This window comes from Dromaius novaehollandiae, chromosome 4 (assembly GCF_036370855.1).
Source record: "Dromaius novaehollandiae isolate bDroNov1 chromosome 4, bDroNov1.hap1, whole genome shotgun sequence".
Taxonomy (NCBI): domain Eukaryota; kingdom Metazoa; phylum Chordata; class Aves; order Casuariiformes; family Dromaiidae; genus Dromaius; species Dromaius novaehollandiae.
Genome location: NC_088101.1, coordinates 42706544 through 42725882, shown reverse-complemented (window position 1 = coordinate 42725882; position 19339 = coordinate 42706544). Strand labels below are relative to the sequence as shown.

Sequence of the window (19339 nt, the reverse complement as noted above, 5' to 3'; positions counted from 1 at the left end):
CCCCTGAATCAGAGCGGCGCCCACCAGCTCAGTCCTTACTCCGAGCACCAAATTGCCAGCAAGCATGCACGGACAAGCATCTCCAACCAAACTCTCAGGTGCTCTGAGATCCTCCCCACTGCCCTTTAAGGAAGGACGGGAAAAATAAAACTCCTAAATTAACAATAAAAAAGCCTCTATACACAAATCAGAGCTATCAAGTATGTTTAACCAGAGTGTTAATGAACATTACTTTATCTTTGATTATTTGCTAATTAGAAGTCTCCTCATTTCAGATGTGGTTAGAAATATATTGGAAATCTCTGCTGGGTACTATTAATGTTTTCTGCATTACTGTAGCACGGAGGATTTGTAACGCACCTTCCCAGCCCCCGTGCAATCACACGACCAGAAATGGTCCGTGCCCTAAGGTGTTTACAAATGAAACAAAAAGCGGAGACAACAGATGGACTCAGCAGCTGGAGTATCTGCAGAAAATAAGGCAGCGCCGACAGGCGTGCCAGCACGACTTGTTTCTAGGGCGCTCTTATCCCGTATCTTCTGGCAGCACCCAAAAGAAAAAACAAGAGTACAGGGTGAGCCAGACAGAAAGCACTGTGGAGAGAGACCTGCGTGTGCTCCCTGTGTGGGTGGCAGGATGCTGAGGAGCAGCAGGTGCTGCCCGGGCGGTGTCACAGGCAGGGCTGACATGTCACAACGCGCCAGTGCTCAGCGGGCCGGGCCAAGCGGACGCGGTGGGCTGGAGCCGGGGGAGCCTGCCCCATGCGGTCCCCCCCGCGCCGAGCCCCGCGGGGGCAAGGGTGGTCTTCACAGGTAGGTGCCCGGGGGTGCGGGGCCCCTGGGCACCGTCCCGGCCTCAAGCGGGGTTACGGCCCCGACGGGGACGGGGATGGGGAAGGGGCAGCGCCGCGGGCAGGAAGCGGTGGCGTCATATCTGCATTAGTGCTGCTCCTCCTGCAAGCCCTTGTTCAGCACGGTAGATTATTGATGATAGTGGAAGCAGCACAGATATAAAAGATTAAACAGTTGCAAAAAAAATGTGTGTGTGTGTGTATATATATATATATATATAATTTTTTTTTTTTTAATGGCGCCACAGTTTTTGTTTCATTGGACAGTCTGCGGCGCCCAAATAGAAAAAAAATTTTCATTGTTTTCCTTTTTTCCTTGCAGGTAAATATCTATGTGTATTTCAACCATAAAGTATTATTTATGTGCAGAACACGCGGAGGCACGCACACACAGAGCCAGCAACATGCGCTGGACACTTTTTCAATTTGAAAGCTTTTGTGCTCTGCACAGCCGTTCTCATTTGTTATTTAAAAAGTGTTCCCTGCACCTACACACCGAACAAAAAGACCTTGCGGTATTTGAGAGGGAAGCAGGATTCTGCTCTCAGGGCCTGAATGCAAACCTCCTGCTGATAGCAAGCAAGGATTTCTCCGCGTTTCTAGTTAATAGCATTTACAGAGCTGTATTCTTACTAGAGCCCCATTTGAATTTCAAATGCACCAGAGAAAAAACATTATAGAAGCACCAGCTCAAGAATAAAACTGATGGGGGGGAAAAAAAAAAAAAAAAAAAAAAAAAGAAAAGAAATCCCACAACCTTTATGGAATGAATTTATCTAAATTTATCTTCGAGTCTGCTTTTAAATTATAGTGATGGCCTGCATATTGATTCATGCTAATAATGATTTTTGAATAGCATGATTTTACAGACTGATACATTTCAGTGCACTTCTGTCTCATAATAATTAAACAATAATTGTACAAACCACTTAGAGCTTCTCTTTCTTCCTTAAATTTCAAGGCACTAGAAACAATACAGTATATAGATTTCAGTAGCTCTGAATAGATGGGTATATGTTCTTCATGTTATATATGGCAGTAGTTTCTGCTATTGGGGTACAGTCATAGCAAAATAAAAATTGCAGTTTTGAGTCAGATTAAGAATTTTTGTAATCTAATATCCTGCTCATAATTTCTCTTAAATCTCATTCACAGTTTTCGCTTTACAACTTCCTTGCAGCAAAAGGTGCCTCAATTTAGCCACATACTGTGTGAAAATGAATTTCCTTTGTTTTTTTAAATCTATCCCTAGCAATTTAATTCTAATTTTTGTTTTATGAAATGCTGTAATTTTCCTTATTCATCTTCTTCAGAACAGTCATTATTTTATAGTTCTCTACCACAGCTTCTTCAGTCATTTTTTTTTTTCAAAAGGTAGGGATGTGGGTACACACACATACACACAATTTATTTAAACTCCCTGAAAAAAAATGGAGTGAAGACTTTTGCTTTAATTCTAAACTACTATTAATTTTCAGCTATTAAAATTAATATAATGGCACAGCTAGGTATGTGCATCTCCATCCGCCACTTTCAGCAGTTTTTCCCCATTTTAACAGATCCTTGTGTGGGATTGATAAGAATGGGGAACGAGAACAGCACACAGTATTCAAGATACAGGTGCAGCATCATCATACTCAGTGGCATAATATTTGGAGGTCATGCTGAGGTGCCTCTTGACTATGATGCAGCATGATGCCGTCACTGTCCCCTGTCATAATGAGCATGTCGTGGTCAAACTACGTGAAGAAGTAGCCTCTAGTGGCAAAAACAGCCTCTCAGCTTACCTGCTCTACTCCAATCTTTTGCAGCTTTGTTAATATCATTAAAAATAGGGCAAGTTTGGGGAAAATGCCAAGTTGGATAAGCCTATTTCAATCCAGCTTCTGTGGTACATGCTGTATTAAGAGTTTTCCCTATCTAAGAGCTTTTCTACCCCTTGTTTTATCTAATATCATGAAATCAACTGTAAGACTCCTATTACTTTCAGTGGATGGTGGATTAGACTCTATTAGTAGCACATATTTTCTAGGGAAAGCACTTTTCTTGAGAGAGTAACCTTGGAAAGTGATTTGGACTCCTCTTGCTGATCATCCTTAATCCAGCAACATGACAACAGTAGTGTGTGACACAGGCAGTCGGTGCCCGGACAGTCTCCTCCCAGTGATGTCTGCCAGGCAATCCCGGGACAAGAGTAGTAGTCACGGTTATTTTTAAAGCATCAGAAGTAACTTAATGACAGCAACTTAATCACTGATTAAGAATACAGAGTTTGCTATTGGTAACACTGATATCTTTTAAATAGAAAAGTAAACTTTGCCTGATTATTCATATCTATTGTTTGTAATGGAACAAGCATGTTATTACAGATTTAAAAGTTAGCAAATTGGTTCAAAATTACCATAATATTCATATGCATCCTATGACTCTTCATATAAAGAAACAAGCATCTATATTTCCATTACCTAATATTCTGGATAGATTTATGATTACTGGTCTACTTACAATGGTGTAAAGATTAGGTGATTAATCTTTTAAAAAAATCCCTTTAATAATCCCTTAAAAATAAAATAGTACGCTATACAGGATTTATTTCTGTAATAGGATATGAAAGCTTGTTGGTTGTGATTTTAACAAAATCTGTGACTCTTCTGTCATGATCTAATTTCTAAAATACCGCATGCTCAGATATCTCCACAGTTACATCCTAGAAATTCAACTGGTTCCAACTACGTCTCCTGATCCAAATGACAGCCATAAGGTCAAGAGGGGTTTGACCCTCTCGTATAGTCTCAGAAACCTTCTTGGCAAGGGAGCAGAGATGATAAATCAGATGACAGAATGATAAACCTGACCTAACGTGACTTCTTCCCTATATCAATTCTGTTGTTCTTGGGGAGAATCCCAATTTACTGCTTGAATGACTGTTAGCAGGTGACCAAAAAGTAAAGCTAGCTTTTATTTCCTCCACTCTTTTCCAGCCTCAGGCTCTGATGATATCTTGAGAACCAAATTTAGGGGAAAAAAGCTAAGGAAATAAACAGAGTTAAATGCTGCTTGCAGTACGCTCAGCTCATACAGGCTGGGTATATCTAACTGGGGTATTAAAGTTACAGTTATTGTGTCTTAGAGCCTCATTATCTTTGTCTTCATAACACATACGTAAAGAAGAAGAGTGCTAGACCCCTTCTTAGGGGTAGGGCATTGAAGCACAGAGAGTCACATCAGCTTGCTAAGGACGTGGACAAAATATGACCACGCAAGGGGCTGGACTTCAGGCTTTGACACAAACCTCATACCCAAGGGGCTGCCTGTGATCTCAGGACCTCCAGGAGGGAAAGACTGGACTATCCCTCAGCACCAGCCTTCAGCTGGTGGTTGTTCAGCACGTAAAGCCATTTACACACACTTGTGCGCAGGGGAGAGCATGGCCCCAGAGGCAGCACCTCCGGCCACTTGTTCCCCTCTCACACCACTTGCATTGGCACAACTGCTTCCCTGCAAGGCCACAGGGAAACCGAGATCAGCAAACTGATCTGTGTTAAAAATAACCGGGGAAAAAACCACTTTACCATATGGCTGAGAAACAGCTGTTTCAGCACAACGGGCAGCCGCGGGCAGGAAGGCAGAGCCACCGCAGCCAGGGTCCCTGCAGAGAAACAGCGTGGGGCATCACCCAAAACCAGGGCCTCAGGTTAGGTGGTGATCTCAGAGCAGCTCTCACTGGGTGGATTTTTATATGAAACAGGTGAACATCAAGATTGCCATTTACATGGGCATACTCAAGAGGTCAAGACTGAATAAGACTGAAGCCTGAGTTATTTTTTTCTCTAGAGGCGGTCAGTAAAGAGGCACAAAGTGGCAGCAGGAGGCAGGTGCTGCTGATGCTTGTGCTGACTTGTTGGTATAGGGAGTGGTTATTTCTGTTTGCTGATTAATATCTGGTGCTTTGCAAAAGGAGATGAGCTTAATGGAGAAAAGACGGAAAACAGTTTATAGCGCTGAAACTTTGACTCCGCCTTTTGAAGAAAATAATGGCTGTAAAATAAGCTCGAGATACACGTTTGCCTTTTTGAAGTAATGTTTGAAGTTACACTCTGTGACAGAACTTAAACTTTTCATTATTTCTCAATGTCTCTTTCACAAATTAATTCCCAGCACTCTGTCAGACCTGGCTTAAGAGAGAATAGAAAATGGTTTTATCACTTGCTGCTTTAGCATCGCTGCCGCTGGGGCTGTTTTCGGACTCCTCCCGCAACTCACAGAGTGCCCTCAGCTCTCAGGGAAATTAACAGGCTCTGCTGCAAACACACATCTTGCACCCGCTTATGCTTTTTTTTTTTATTAAGACTTCATGAAACAGCTATTCCTAGGTAACACCAGCTATGGACATTTATGCTGGAAAGCAATTTTGATGTTCCAGTTAATCTGGAAACTCCAGAGAAAGGAAGTCCACACGAGGAGTTAATTTGGAAAAGTTAATCCAGAGCAATACGGAGCACAACTCACGATATTTGCTCTGTATTTATTTTAGGTCAGGTTAAAGAGGCTCGTCACAGGGTGACATTTCTGACCTGCTTTGATAATTTTGGCCTTGATTCTCTGAAGGCTTACACAAAATATAGGCTTAACTGTATTCCCCGTGAGTATGAATCGTAACTGCCAGCTTTGGCTAGTCGAATTGTTGTCGCCTGGCAGTTAGCGTTTGGCCCGCAGGATGAGCTATTTTTGCTGTTGGTGTTGAGGGAGTGGGAGGACGCTGATTCCCCAAGGGGTATTCTGAGGGCAAGCAGCGGCGCTGTATTTAGCAGTGACTCGGGTCTCGGTGCTTTCACAGGTCCTCCACCAGCTTGCTGGGGAATAGGATTGTTAGGCTTTGATTGATTATTTATTTAGATTAAAATAAATAAAACTAAGCACCCTGACTTACAACTAATGTTTTAGCAGTAACAATAAAACAAAAGGAAAACTAATCTCGGTACTATTTGAGTAACTCATTCTTGCCACCCTCTCCTCTCCCATCCATCCTTCTGGGAATACACCCGTAGCTTCCTCCACAGTCTCGATCAAACAGAGATGTCTTCCACCGTGTCTAGAGAGCCAGCGCGCCGGGGCTAAGCCAGGGAGCACGCTGCTGAGGTTGGAGGTCCCCGCGGAGCGCGTGCCGCCAGCGGTGCCCCTCTCCACCCGACGAGACAACGCCTGCTCAGAGGCCCCGGCTGAGCCAGACCTGCCGAGAGGCCGTCCCCCGGGGGCCGGGCCGGGGCGGGGGGGTTTCCAGGGCGACAGATATACTCCATCTTCACCCCTGCTAACACAACATTTATCACTGTTTTTCTTCATTTGCTGGTTTCCTCACTCTAAGAGGAAGGGTGAAAGTCTAAACTTTGCTTTCTGCACAGCAAACACGAAGGCATTCCTCACAGGGCATTAATCACGCAGTGGGAAGCATTAAGAGGCCGTGTGACTTTCTATTAAATTACCATTAAATTTCTACCACTTAGTCAAGGGCAGTGTTTCCCCCGAAGCCCAGGCAGAACAGCAGCACACGGGAGCTGTGAAGGTCCTTCCCCAGAAAGCAGCGCGTACCTGCAAATGGCAGTCCAGGCTGTGGGGCTGAAAAACCATAAACCCGGGGGGAAAACCAGGACATTGTTCCAAGCTGTTATTTCCTCTGGCAACAAGGCTGATTTAAGAGGTTCCCGCTTTTTATTTTTGCACCTGTGACACAGCTCGCTGCCTCCACAGCTATGCTGGTGCAACCGCTTTGGGGCTGTGCTGTGAACTGGATTAGGGAAACAATTTTAGTAACTTCAGTAACTCAGTAACTACTTAAGTAATTTCCCTATCGCTTTCAATTACCAAGGAAAGCTTTTATAAATTAGCACGGCCCCTTTCATGCAGAGGCCTCGGACTCCTACCGCACCTCGGCGTTAGCGGAGAGACAAGGTCTCTGTTCGTACTTGCGACTCGGAGTTAAGCTGCCGAGTGCAGGACCCTGGAAACATGGATGTGGTATTACGGGAAGCGTCGCACGGGCTCCCCATACTTAAAATCTAGTTCCGTGCTGAATAGGACTAAATCTGGTTGTAAAAATGCTCCTCCTTGTTAATGCAAATCAGTCAGATCAAATTCCTCAGTCTTTCCAGAAAGAGTGACTTGGCTTTTAACTGAACTGGTGTGATCTTTGGTTTTGACTGTCTCTGCACTTAGCGATCTATTTGCAGTTAATATGGGTCCTGAGGAGGCATACGGCTTGCAAATGAATCCCCTGCCCAGGAACAGGAGTCGGGTATTATCTACACGTGAAAGTTCATTCAGAGTAACACGGAATCATAGTGACTATTCCCGAATAAATAACTCCCCAAATGTTTTATACAAGGGCTTCCTTTTTGTTCCTGTTTTGCTTAATCCGTTTTCAGTAGCTGCTCTGGAAATAATCCACATATAACTCACCCTCCTGTTGTGCACCTTTGTTTTTATTTTCTGATAACTCTGATAGTTTGGAGGGCTTTTTTTTTTTCCCCCCATCCTCAGGCAGGATCAATATATCTCTATTAGCTAAAGCAATAGCATAGATATGAGTAGACCAGCAGGGCATTGGTATAACTCTGTACCAGCAGTGAAGTCTTCTGGCATCGTCAGCTGCTGCTGCAGTAGGAGACGTTGTCAGCACTCTTCTGATAGTTTGCCCTTTAACTAAAAATGTGGCTTGTGACTTTTCCAGAGGCCTGAACCCGCACTAGGCTTTATAATCTTGCTTTGTGGCGGAGATTCAGTGCTGAGCCTCTGGCTTCAAAAGGAAATCTGTTTGATGCCTCAAGACCTGTCTTCCATTATAATGATTAAATATTTATGATGCGTTACATTTTTTTCACAGACACCTATGACAGATATTTGCTCCTCAGCTGAAAACCTGTTTGGGGTTTGTCTGGCTAAATGGTGTTTGATGGCTGAATCCTCATAAATTGCCAGTTTTTGAGGTGATGACAGAAATGGTAACAAGACTGTCCCCTTAAGCAAGCATGATCTTAAGGACTTCATACTAAATTTTGGGTATCTTTATTTGAACCTCTTCTCCAAGTGCTTTGTAATAACCATTAAGGCAGAATCTGCCTTCATATGCTGTCAAGCTCAAACTATTCTCAATTTTGCAGGTAAAAATATCAATACTAATCTCAGGCTGTAAATTGATGTTACAGAGACTTTGGTGATTTATGAGTCCCCATAATACCTTTTTGCCCTGTCTGCACAGCTGAGGGACACAGCTTGTGATCACAAGCCTTCAAGTTGAGTTCCTAGCTATCCATGTTGCAAAAGTAGTCATCCAAATACTTCGTTTACCTATTCCTTTATATTTAGTCCATACAGTTCATAAGAACAACTTAGGAAGATCACAGCGCTCCTTTCAAAGAGCATCCTTGTCCCCACTTGACACATGGCAAAACTGTGGCGTAGAGGCTACCAGTGAGCCTCAGAGTGAATCAAGCTCTGAGGGGAGCTCCGTGCTTTGGTCTCCACCTTCCTGTGCCTTGATTTTCCCAGAAAGAAAATTCAGGTGCCCAGGCTGGATGGGAACTGGGATGCTTGCTGACCAGATTTCCCACGTGAAAACTCAGTGGAGCAGGAAGGTGGAGTATGCACTTGCTTATCCGTGCTTTTACTGCATCTTTTGGATTTGCACCTGATTAACTGAGGAACAGGAACAGCATTTCGTTCTATGAATTCAGACCTTTTTTTCATGTATACTATATTTCCTTGTAGGCAGGTCTCTGAATGACCTCAAGGAAGTCTCTCAAAATCACTGGGCCTCATCACATAAAGTGACTTTGCATTCAATTACATTTTAATTTGACAATGAACTCAATTAAAATGAATTAAGGCCACTTTAATTCTGAATGCCTACACTAACTTAATCTAGTAAACTGAATCCACTTTAAATTCATGTCTTCTGCTAATATACATTCATTTCCTGAGCATGTTTATATGGATAAACTGAAAGCACCATTGTTATGGGTAGGCACCCAGTCAAAACTAACAAAAATCTGCTTTTTACTAAAAGAAGATGTCTAATTTTGTTCCATGTCATACTGCTTTTTCAAAAGCCAGGTTTTTAAGGGCAGGAAAAGAGAATGTTTTGATGAAAAAGCCGATATGTAACCCCCACTCCAGGAGGTACAGTCTAACAAAAGATGTGAGAAGCACAAAAACCTCGCCAAGTGGAACGGCTATATGAAATCATTGCATTATAAATAAAATAAAAGAATATAAAGCATACTGAAATAGGTTAGTAGCAAAAAAATAATAATTTAAATACCTCTTCTGTTTATAAGGCCCAGACGGAATAGGCGACTACAGACCAAGGAGGCCTGAGGATGCTCATTCCGTAGGAGCGACATCCCCGGCAGCGGAGGGCACCAGCGATGCCTGCTACCCGTGGGCCTGCCCCCCGCGCCGCCCGCGTCTCGCCCCGCAGAGCTCGCCGCGCCGGGGAGGCCGGGCGGGCTGTCGGAGGGCTCAGCCAGCTCGGCAGACAAACCCTGCAGAGCGGGAGGCAGATCAAGGTGAGTAGCCCATCCGCAGAGGGAACGAGCAGCTTCCAGAAGGCGGCTCGAAATCGTGCTTTGCTTCGCAGCTTCGGTCTGAATTGTCGTTAAGGCAGAGACTAATCACGGACTAATAAAGGAACAAGAGAGAGCTTGATTAAAACCCAGAAATACTTTGGCAGCCGTTTGCCCCATAACAGGCTCCCAGGTGGGTGCAGATGCCTGAAAAATAACCTGATTAAAACACCCTACTTAGCTTAACCCTTGCTTTGAGGGCTGAGCGCCTGTGGGTGGCATTTTTCCACCCGACTAGAGTAGCCGGAGATGTGGGAGCAGTTTGAGAGGGCCGGTAGTGCCGCGACGGGAGCTGCCGAGCAGCACAGCCCGGCCTGGCCCCTTCCCAAACGCTGCAGAGGGGACTGCGGATCAGGCCGGGAACGCCTTCGTGAGCGGCATCCGTCCGGCTTGCACGGCTCCCGGGTGCGGGCTTCAAGACCTCTGGTACCTCTGTGAACACACGTGTTGTTATTCGGCCTCTTGCAGAGCTCGGAGAGCAGACGTAGATAAGAAAAGCTTAGGACATTTGAATTTGTTCCTCTTTCCATTTGTTCTAGGTCTTTGCTTTAAATCCCTTACTTACACGTCTAGTTACTGCTGAAGTCAGGGGAATTCTCATTTGCAGAAGGTTATGACAGAAGTTCCTACCTTCCTAAAGGCAATTTGTATTTATATATATATGCATATGTATGATACAGATCACATTTATCTCATATATATATATATATATATATGCACACGTACAAATGCTCACATGATGATATGGATATATTTAAAACTGCTGTACTGATTAAATAGCAATTTTAGAAGCCCAAAATAGGCTAGGATTTTGATGTTGTTAGGGCTGTGTAAATACATAATGACACAATGATTTTGCCCTAAAACAAGCTTTTCCAATGGTTAGGGTGCTCTTCCATTGTGCTGGAGCGTCTCCACATTGCACCTTATGTATCCCGCCAACTATATCTTCCTTAAAACAGTAAAATGCAGTTAACACCTATTTTCAGAAAGTACCTATTTTATTTGTTGTTGTTGTATGTTATACACTAAAACGTCTTTCTTTGAATAAGAGAAGGAACTGATTAAGAGGCCAGTGTGAAGGGAAGGGAAAGCGGTCCTTCTTGTGGGAGCAAATGAGCCTGCGTGGGGGATGAAGCTTTCACGGGACGCAGCGAGACAGGTGGCAGCAGCAGCTGGAGATGAGAAGGCTCACGAGCTGGAAAGCTGTGGCACAGCCGAGCACAGGAGCCTGCGGTGACAAGCGGACACACAGGCTCCCGAGTGATGGGAAGAAAAACATTTTCAGAGACCCAAGGGCAGCGTGTAGCATTTGCTGTAATCTGGGAAGCTACTGAAGGGTTATTAGATGAGGAGTGAGCCTGGAAGGGAGGACCCATCCCATACGGACACTGTGGGCAGGGTAAGATATGTGTACAAACCTTCTGAAGTCTGTTTTCCATCTGAGTTTTCTCCAGTTACAAAATTTGCCTTGACTTAGTATCTGCTCATGTAAAACCAGCTCATGAGTTTAAGTGGTCTCTTGTGCCCTTTGAGGTGCTTTAAAGCAAAGTTGCAGGTCCACCTCAAAGCTCTGGCTGACTTGGAGTCCCCTCACAGCACAAATGATCTGTCCCTGGATTATCAGCTCTGAAAACATGCATATTTTGTCCCTCAGGGGAATCTTACATTCTCTTCCCAAATACATGGCCAAGTGCCAGCTAGCCCACAATGGGGAAGAACAACAAGAAACAGGGGTAGATTTTCCTATTTGGTCCTTTCACATGGATTCAGAGAAGGGGAAGAGAAGAACTTGCCCAGTTTGTTTCCCCCTGCTCACAGCTCTTCACAAACAAAGGAATAGCTGCAGCAGCACAGCAGGAAAGTAGCTGCAGCCGAAAGTATAATAAGTGGATGGAGCTACTTGTCTGAATTAACCAGCAATTGAAATTAAAAAGCCTAAGTGTATCAGATATCTTTGAAAGGAATAGATATCTGGTGCTAAGCTGATAAATCTTTAGTTTGTGGGAGCTGATCCTTTGTGAGTGAATGTGATGCAGGGAGCTAAAAGGCAGCAGTATTCAAATGCTCAGCGAACCTCATCTGATCCCCAAGGACACCCTTGCTACATCCCTGCTGTACACCACCTTTCTAGGTCAAACTCTGAATCTTCATTGATCATTTCTCTGCAAAATCTGAGCAGATGTGCAGTCCTGGAAAAAAAATGTAGTATTGACTAATGTCTCCTGCTATTACTCAAAAAAAACATTTCCTGCTGAAATGAACCTGGTATGAGTCAAAAGCTGTGAAAAGACAAATAAGGGTGTGTGTGTATGTATGTAGCCTATATCTTTGGGTGTATGTATATAGTACCTGTACACTAGGTTTGTGATATTGCTTCTGAGAATGAGACAATGTGCAGCCGAATCCCCTTTCTTCTTAAAACGATTCCAGTGTGCAGCATCAAGGGGCTCTTTGGCACATTGGCTCAGAGCTCGGTATCGTCAGGAAACTGTAGTCGTTCCTGGAAGGAACTGTCCTGCGTGAATGGGTGCAACCCCGGGGCACCGCCGCCTGCCAACACTTCGTGAGGATTTTAATAGCAGAGAAGGGAGATTTTACATCTCTCTGAATTAGGAAGCAGATGCATGAAACGCGTTATCACAGCCTGGCCAATTCTGCAGCTCTGGCCATGAAAGGGGCCAGCAAAAGCTGAGCTCCACATGGTTGACCAGAGGTCCTCTAAAAGAGGCAGGTGCTCCTGCCTTGCCCCTTGTTTCTGCATATGGCAAAGAGCAGCTAAATTTAGCCTAATACAGCAGGTTTATTCCTTTATCAGATATCCATTAATAAATGCCCTCTCTAATGAGAGTCGTGAATGAGCTGTCAGTATACACAGGGGCTTCTTTTTAACAGGTTTTGCATTCTACTTGGTATCTCTAAGGGGGCTTTTCTACTACCAAAATTCCTTTGAACCATTTTTTTCATATAAAGTCAACAGCAGGCATGGATTTCAAGTCTCTCTCTTAAATATCTAGGAGTCCTGAAATAATTTCAGTTCTCACATTTCTGACTTGCAGATGTTGCTGTCAATCCAGATTAAAACAAAAGCAATTTAAGCCGCTTAGTGAAGTTACAATAAATAGTCTTTAGAAGAGTTTATTAGAACAAGAAAGCTTTTAGCTCATTACTTATCATATACTCTTTATCAAATTTAAGCTAGACTACAGTGCTTGTATTTACTTTTCTTTATACCATAGATATACTATTTACATATTCCAAGCAAGGGTGTATAAGGCATCCGGCCTTATTAGAATAACGCTTTCAAACCTATTGTACAAAGTGGTAATTCTTAACTCGCAGTGCTGCTGCCAGTGTTAACACCCCCAAATTTCTGAGAGTGGAAGCACACTGCATTCTGAACAATGGCCTTAATGCTGTCACCATAGCGATGACACTTCACAACCCGTATTTATATCTCCTTGATTGCATCAAACCCATGCACTCCCTTTACAGACAAATGCTTTGGGTTTCCTGAGGACGAGTCTCCAGATGATGTTTTATGTGCTTGTAGAGCCCTAAATATTTTTTTTCTGCAAAACTGAATTTTTCAAAATAAAGAATACAGTATCTCTTCTGATAAAAGCAAGGCAACAGTCAGCTGGAATAAATGCAAGGAAAGTCTTTAGTTAGAACGATGGAAAGGCAGAATGGATAGTCTCTTTGTCTCCATAGAAAAGGATCAAAGAACCTGGCCAATGAACTTGAAAACATGGAGGAAGAAAAATTCTCGGGTAAACCAAAACAAAAATATTTTTCTAGGAATGAAAAACCAAAACCACTTCCTTTTCCTTCAACGTGGGGGGACAAAACACTTTTCGAAACCGTTCTGACAACATTTTTCATTTTTTCCTATCTATTTCTGCACAAAGTTTTGCAAAATTCAGCTCAAATTCATAAATAAAATCAGCTGTTTTCCAGTAAATAAAATAATTATTAAAACAACTATCCATCCCTACTTTGTAATAGATAGACAGTGAAAATCAACACAGTGCAGAGGGGCTATACACTTGCAGCGCGTCAGCTAGCCGCCTTTTGCGCTGCATGCTCTTACTGCAAAAAGTCCTCGCCCCCAGCTGAGCACGTGCTATAGGGAAACCGTTTCGCTGCTCTGTCAAGTACCGTGCACACTCGTAGTTCTACAGAACAGTTTACTAATAGCAAGAAAAATTAGATGTAATAGCAAAAAGTCATACTGTTGGGTTTTTTTCCCCCTAAGGAAGACTTGCTTTTTATAAGACTTAAACACAAAGCTCGTATCTCTGTACTAAGGGTGTTTGAGCCTGGCAGCGCAGTATGGTCTCATCCTGGCCCTCCTCTGCTGCTCAGCTGTAGGTGTGAAGTTTGCTTTGCTTCTGATCGTCTCCTGTGTGTATAACCGCAGCCGACTTCCCTGGCGTTATTCCTGATAAACCCTGCACTAGTCCCAAGGAGCACCAGTCCCTAGGTTTGTGTTACTGCTCAAAATAGCCCTTCTGCCTCTGTCTTTCTCCTTTTAGTCGTGCTTATTCTTTCTTTAATTATGCTTGTTGCCATGACAGCCAGACCCGCAAAAACAAATCCCCTTAAGATACAGATTTGATAAGATGCTGTCACATGAGAGCGAGCTAAATGCTTCTTCTGCAGAAATCACCGCTCTCCTAAAAAAGAAAGCTTCACACTAGGACGCACAGGCCAAATCCAGCCCACAAGGCATCTCCCTCTGGCCTCTGGCCACCTCTAACAGCGGTGGGGAGGGGACCGGGACTGAAGGCAGGTCAGCTGCCCTTCTTGGATGTAGTATTTGGAGTACAGAGCAGCTGCTTTGGCCAACAAGCCCTCTGCACCAACGCCGTGTGTGCCAAACGGCCGCTGATGTCAAAAGCCAACCAGCTAGCGGTTGCGCCCTGCCGCCTTGGACCTCGCGCTCGGCCCGGACGCCCCGATCCTTCGCGTGGCTCGTGCTGGCTGGAAACAGCCGGCCGGGCTCTCCGGGGGTGCAAAGGCAGGCACGGGGAGCTGGCGTCAGCCGCGTGCGCCTGCGGATCCCCCGGGGGCACCGGGGTACGTCGCCCCGCTCCGAGCCGCGGGCTGCAGCGGCAGCCCTGCGCGTGCCGCAGGTCCCAGTCCCCTGGGCCGGGGGTAAACCGGCACCGCTGAGCTCAAGCACCGGTTTCTGTACAACGCCTCACGGCGTACTAGCTGGGCTGCGCGGAGGAAAGACAATTTGCACTCGGAGCAACTGGTCCCGATGTCCAGACAGGCTAATGCTGCAAATGCAAAGCGGGATTTCTTTTCAGCCATAGGGCGGGAACAGAAATGCTCGGTTTTTTAAAGTGCACGTGTAAATTTTTCGGCAGTTGAAGGAGGCCACAAGACAGGCACAAGTGTTTTAGTGCAGACCTAAGGAAAAGGTTGGAAAAGATGAGAGCAGGATGGCAAGCACGAGAGGAAGCACAGCTGTCAGGGGAGACGAACTGGAGGCCACGGGCTGCCTCAAAGCCTGTGTTCAGCTACCGGTCCAGGTACAGGTGGGACAAGTTATAACTCCATCACTCATTGAATCCAAGAGTAAACAAAAATGGGGTAAAGCAAAGCACTGATGGAAGAAAGACCTGCCGAGGCAATCGTGGCCGCTTTTCTACGTCTGACCTTTTTACTGCTTGATTGCCCAGGACCCGAACGACCGCACCGAGCAACCCAGACCCCGAAGCCAAAAAGTCGGCGAGAACAGCGCCGCGGCCCGCGGTGTCGGACTCCAGAGCAGTGCTGACTTGGAGAGGAGTACCAACCTTTTTGCCAACGTATGGTCCAAGCCCTGCCCTCGGATAAGCCCGACGGGATTTCGGATGAGGAATAGGCAGGGTGCAGGTGCTGACGACAAACACGCTCTGCTGCGCTGCTTCTCTCACCGAGACGAACGCAGGACGCGTGGTTATCTCACTCAGGCGAGGGAAGTGTGAACAATAACTTTCTATTGACAACCGAACCTTGACTTATTGACAGCGATATTTGCTATCCGGGCTGCATTCGTGTGCCGTGATCTCAGAGGTACAGTTTGTCACAAACTTCTGGGATTATCCATTTTCTGTTTTCTGTTCGTGACCTTTAGACGCTTATTAAATAACCGCCTACCTTTCCAACAACAGCTTCGTTACTTAAAAATGTGCAGAAATACATTTCTATAAGCAATACTTTATTGCCTCTCTGAATAATTCTTCCCAAAATTTTAAAGGAGTCAGAATGGTGCCAGCTCACTCCCTCCACAATCCTTGCACAACATACAAACAAGTAATAATTCCTATTTTTCACATGCTCTAGTTTCATTTTCCTATCTCCACTGAAATCTTTTATGTCTTCCAGATGGAAATGGACTTATTCTTCCTCTCCAGCACCACTGTAGAGGGACGCATATGCCTTAAGATTAACACTGTACCACGTTGTGATTCTGTTTCTCTTTGACAGAACGGACCGTTTCGACAGGCTGCTGAAGATAGAATAACACATCGATACCAAAATCCATGGTAACCACTTATTACTTTCTGAAAATTTGCTCTATATACTGCCCTATAAGGATACTCTCTGAGAATACCCAGAATAGGCAAATTATTGGCATACTTGACTTTGAAGCTGAACAGATCTAATAAACCTCTACCACTGGTAACCACTGCTGCAGAAAACCATTGAGAATAGAATATTTAGCTGATATTTTGCAACAAATCCATAGAAACATTCCAGGACTAAATACAATACATTTCAAGCAGTTAGAAGAGCTCTCTGGGGACTATTTAATCCTTTCGAAGAGAGAGCCCTGTTTCACAGAACCCCAGTTAGTTTTCAATCAGAATTATTTTTCCCAGTTACTTTGATTAATGCATCTTCAAAGAAATCTCAGGTTTATAAAGCATTGTTAATTAGCAGGAATCATCTTCAGCCAGGTCTGTGCTACAGAAATGGGCTGGCAGGACTAGTTTGGTCAGGAGACTGGGTGTAGAAAAAGCCCTTGTGAGACTGATAGCGCTATTCCAGCAACACCTATGTGTGAGAAGAACTTTATACTGTACCGGCAAAATATAAGACCCTATAACAGTCATCATGACGAGGAGCTTTGCCAGTGTTAGGTACTGCCAAGGCATTCCTACTGGAGACCTAGGCAAGACACAGAGCAGTGGAAAGAACTGCGGGGATTTATGGAGCAGGGCAGCTTGAGGAGTTTTGCTGTACCCCTCCCTTCCCTCCCCAAAGAATTCCCCTCTGGGAAATACAGTACATTAAAGAGTGCGAGGCAACAACCTTACAGTCTCTGCTGGAAAATGGGAAGTGCCTAAATACTCTAGAAGCAGCCTGCAAAGCAGTGGCTCCTTCTGATGCAGCTGCCCTGCACGGTGCCCCAGACTGCAAGCAGCTTGCACAGAACGTGTGTGTGCGTGTGTGTGTGTGTGTGTGTGTGCGTGTGCGTGTGTGTGTGTGTGTGTGCGTGCGCGCATATATATATATATATATATTTTTTTTTTTTTTCCCCCTGTTTGTACAACCTTGAGTGGTAACTGTGCAGCCACAGCTGCCTGGAGCTCAAGTGGGTGCAATATATATACACCCAGGAAATGCCTAAGCAGCTCTTCCAAGCTGGTTTCCACGTTGTTGGTGCTAGTAGGAGCACCAGGGACAGATGGACTAGCTGGTCTTCGAAAGCTGTGATCAGTCTTTAAACCCAAGCGCAGACAGGTTTGCTGCTGTGCCAGGAGCAGGCAGCCATTGTAACTTCACCGCTTATTTTGGTTATTGCGGTAGTGCGTTATCGAGACTCTTGTAGTCTGGTGACAAGCTACAAAATCAAAGATGCTTCCACAAAATCTGTGATCCGATGACATTTTCAGTCCATTGCTGGAAGACAGCCAGCGCCGCTTTTTAAGCAGGCTTCTGCAGGTTTGTCATTTTTGTAAAGCATTCATAAAACATGAATCTTATTAAGCGCTTTGAAAGTAATCCTTGTGTAAAATGATTGTTGAGCAAACAAGAAGCAATTTGCTGTTGGAGGGTGCTGTATTGGCTTTTCATCACAGGAAGGTAGATAGGAAAACAAAGTGACCCAAGTTGGAACCAAATAAATTAAATGCATTTGATTAGCTAATGGAATGTCTCCTAAGAGGCTGCACTGTTGGATAATTAAATTAGAGAATCCTACCATATTGCGAAAAAACTAAATCATTATGCCTTTTTTTTTTTTTAGAAACTATCTGAAATATTCAGAGGATTTATATTTCACCATGGCCTTTTTCTTTTCCCTACCGTAACTTTCAGTCCTGACTCTTTCCAGTCTTATAATCAGTGTTCATTTGTGAAAAGCATTTCTAAGCTAAATAACGTTGCTGAAATTCCTGAGTAAAAGGAACATATTTCAGCTCTGACTGAACATGGTGTTCTCAGAGATCAGTTCCAATAGCTATTATACTATTTAGTACCATTTGTTAGAAAAAGACTTGACTCAAGCACATTCACTTGTGGCTTCTTATGCCATTTTACAGCAAAACTACTGAAAATGGAAGAGGGTAGTTGCGTTTTTTTGTCTGCAGCACTGCCTTTACAATGCTATTCTGGATGGGCTCCATCCCATTTGCATTAGGTTAATTATAACAGCATGGTATAATTAAGGAATAATTAAGGAATTGAGCTGACCCATGGACGTGCCCAAGTCAACATCCACGCTGGCTTGACAGCAGGAAGCCCAGGCAGGGACACCAGCCCCTGCGGTCCTGGGAGGTTCAGGGCTGAAGAGCTCGCTGGGGACAGAAAGGCCCATCCGCGGGGAGCACTGCTTTCCCAGGCCAGCAAAACGCTCGAGCACATATGGAGCTCCCTCAGCTTCAGACTTGTGCTTAAAATCGAGTGCTTTGCAGCATGAAATCTGGCATGCCCTTATGCGAGCAAAGTATTTTTATCTGCCTCTAGCCTAATAGAGACTTGAATAATTTGAGAACTCATAGATCTCATTGCTATGGAAACTAACTCTGTATCCTTAGGTCAGTCTTGCTATGTCTGATTTGCAGAGTCTGCATCTAATCTTAAAAAAAGGGGGGGCGGGGGGGAAGCCTAGCTGTATTTGCTGTTTCAGCCCCACTCGCCTCTACCTTTATCTCACTCCTGCAGCCAGAAGCAGAGTCCTGCGCCCTTTGCAGGGAGCAGAGGTGCTCCTAGCACACCTCTGCCATCCTTTTAATAGCGGCAGTTCAACACCTTTCTCCTTTTGCACTGCTCAAGGTAGTTTCATCTTACTGTTTGCCCAAACCTAGACCAGAGACGTTCCCAGGATGCTACATGAGGGGTAAGTATCCCTTTAGGGACTTAGCACTTGACACACAGTGGTTTCATTCTAGCACCGACACGGCCAGCATAGAGGTTTATGGATTTTTTTCTTTTGCTTTTTCTCAATCAGTTTATATATGGGGAGAGAAAAAAATTTACTTTTTCAGAGGTAGTTAAAGGGTCATTATATGCCTGTATTTCACGGCCTCTGAAGGCTTTTCTGCATAATTCAAAGTCACACAGAATTCACGTCCAAAATTTTTTTAAAGGTGCTGGAATTTTACAACTGCCACCACACAAAAGGTTTTTTGGTGTTATTTTTTTATTCCTACAACACTTACCCCGTAACTAATAGAAAGATTATTTTCATAAAACAGAACTATTTTGGTTGTGATATGCCCGTTTTGCTCATGAGTAGGACATATTACATATCTACTGTGCTGTAAAAAAAGAAAATACTTTTCTGGCAAAACTGGTAAGTTTTAGTTATATAATGCCTAGATTTTTTTCCTCTTTCTATCAAAAATCAGTGCTTTTCAGTAAAAA

At 44.3% G+C, this 19339-nt stretch overlaps 1 protein-coding gene across 1 annotated transcript in view; it reads left to right on the top strand.

Annotated features, from left to right (window-relative positions):
* The first annotated feature begins 64 nt into the window (after positions 1–64).
* Positions 65–19339, top strand: part of SPMIP2 (sperm microtubule inner protein 2) — a 36086-nt gene continuing 16811 nt past the window's right edge. The window contains 6 exon segments of the mRNA XM_064511747.1: positions 65–98; positions 652–813; positions 9185–9290; positions 9292–9415; positions 15166–15294; positions 15956–16014. Coding sequence (XP_064367817.1) covers positions 65–98; positions 652–813; positions 9185–9290; positions 9292–9415; positions 15166–15294; positions 15956–16014 — 614 coding nt within the window.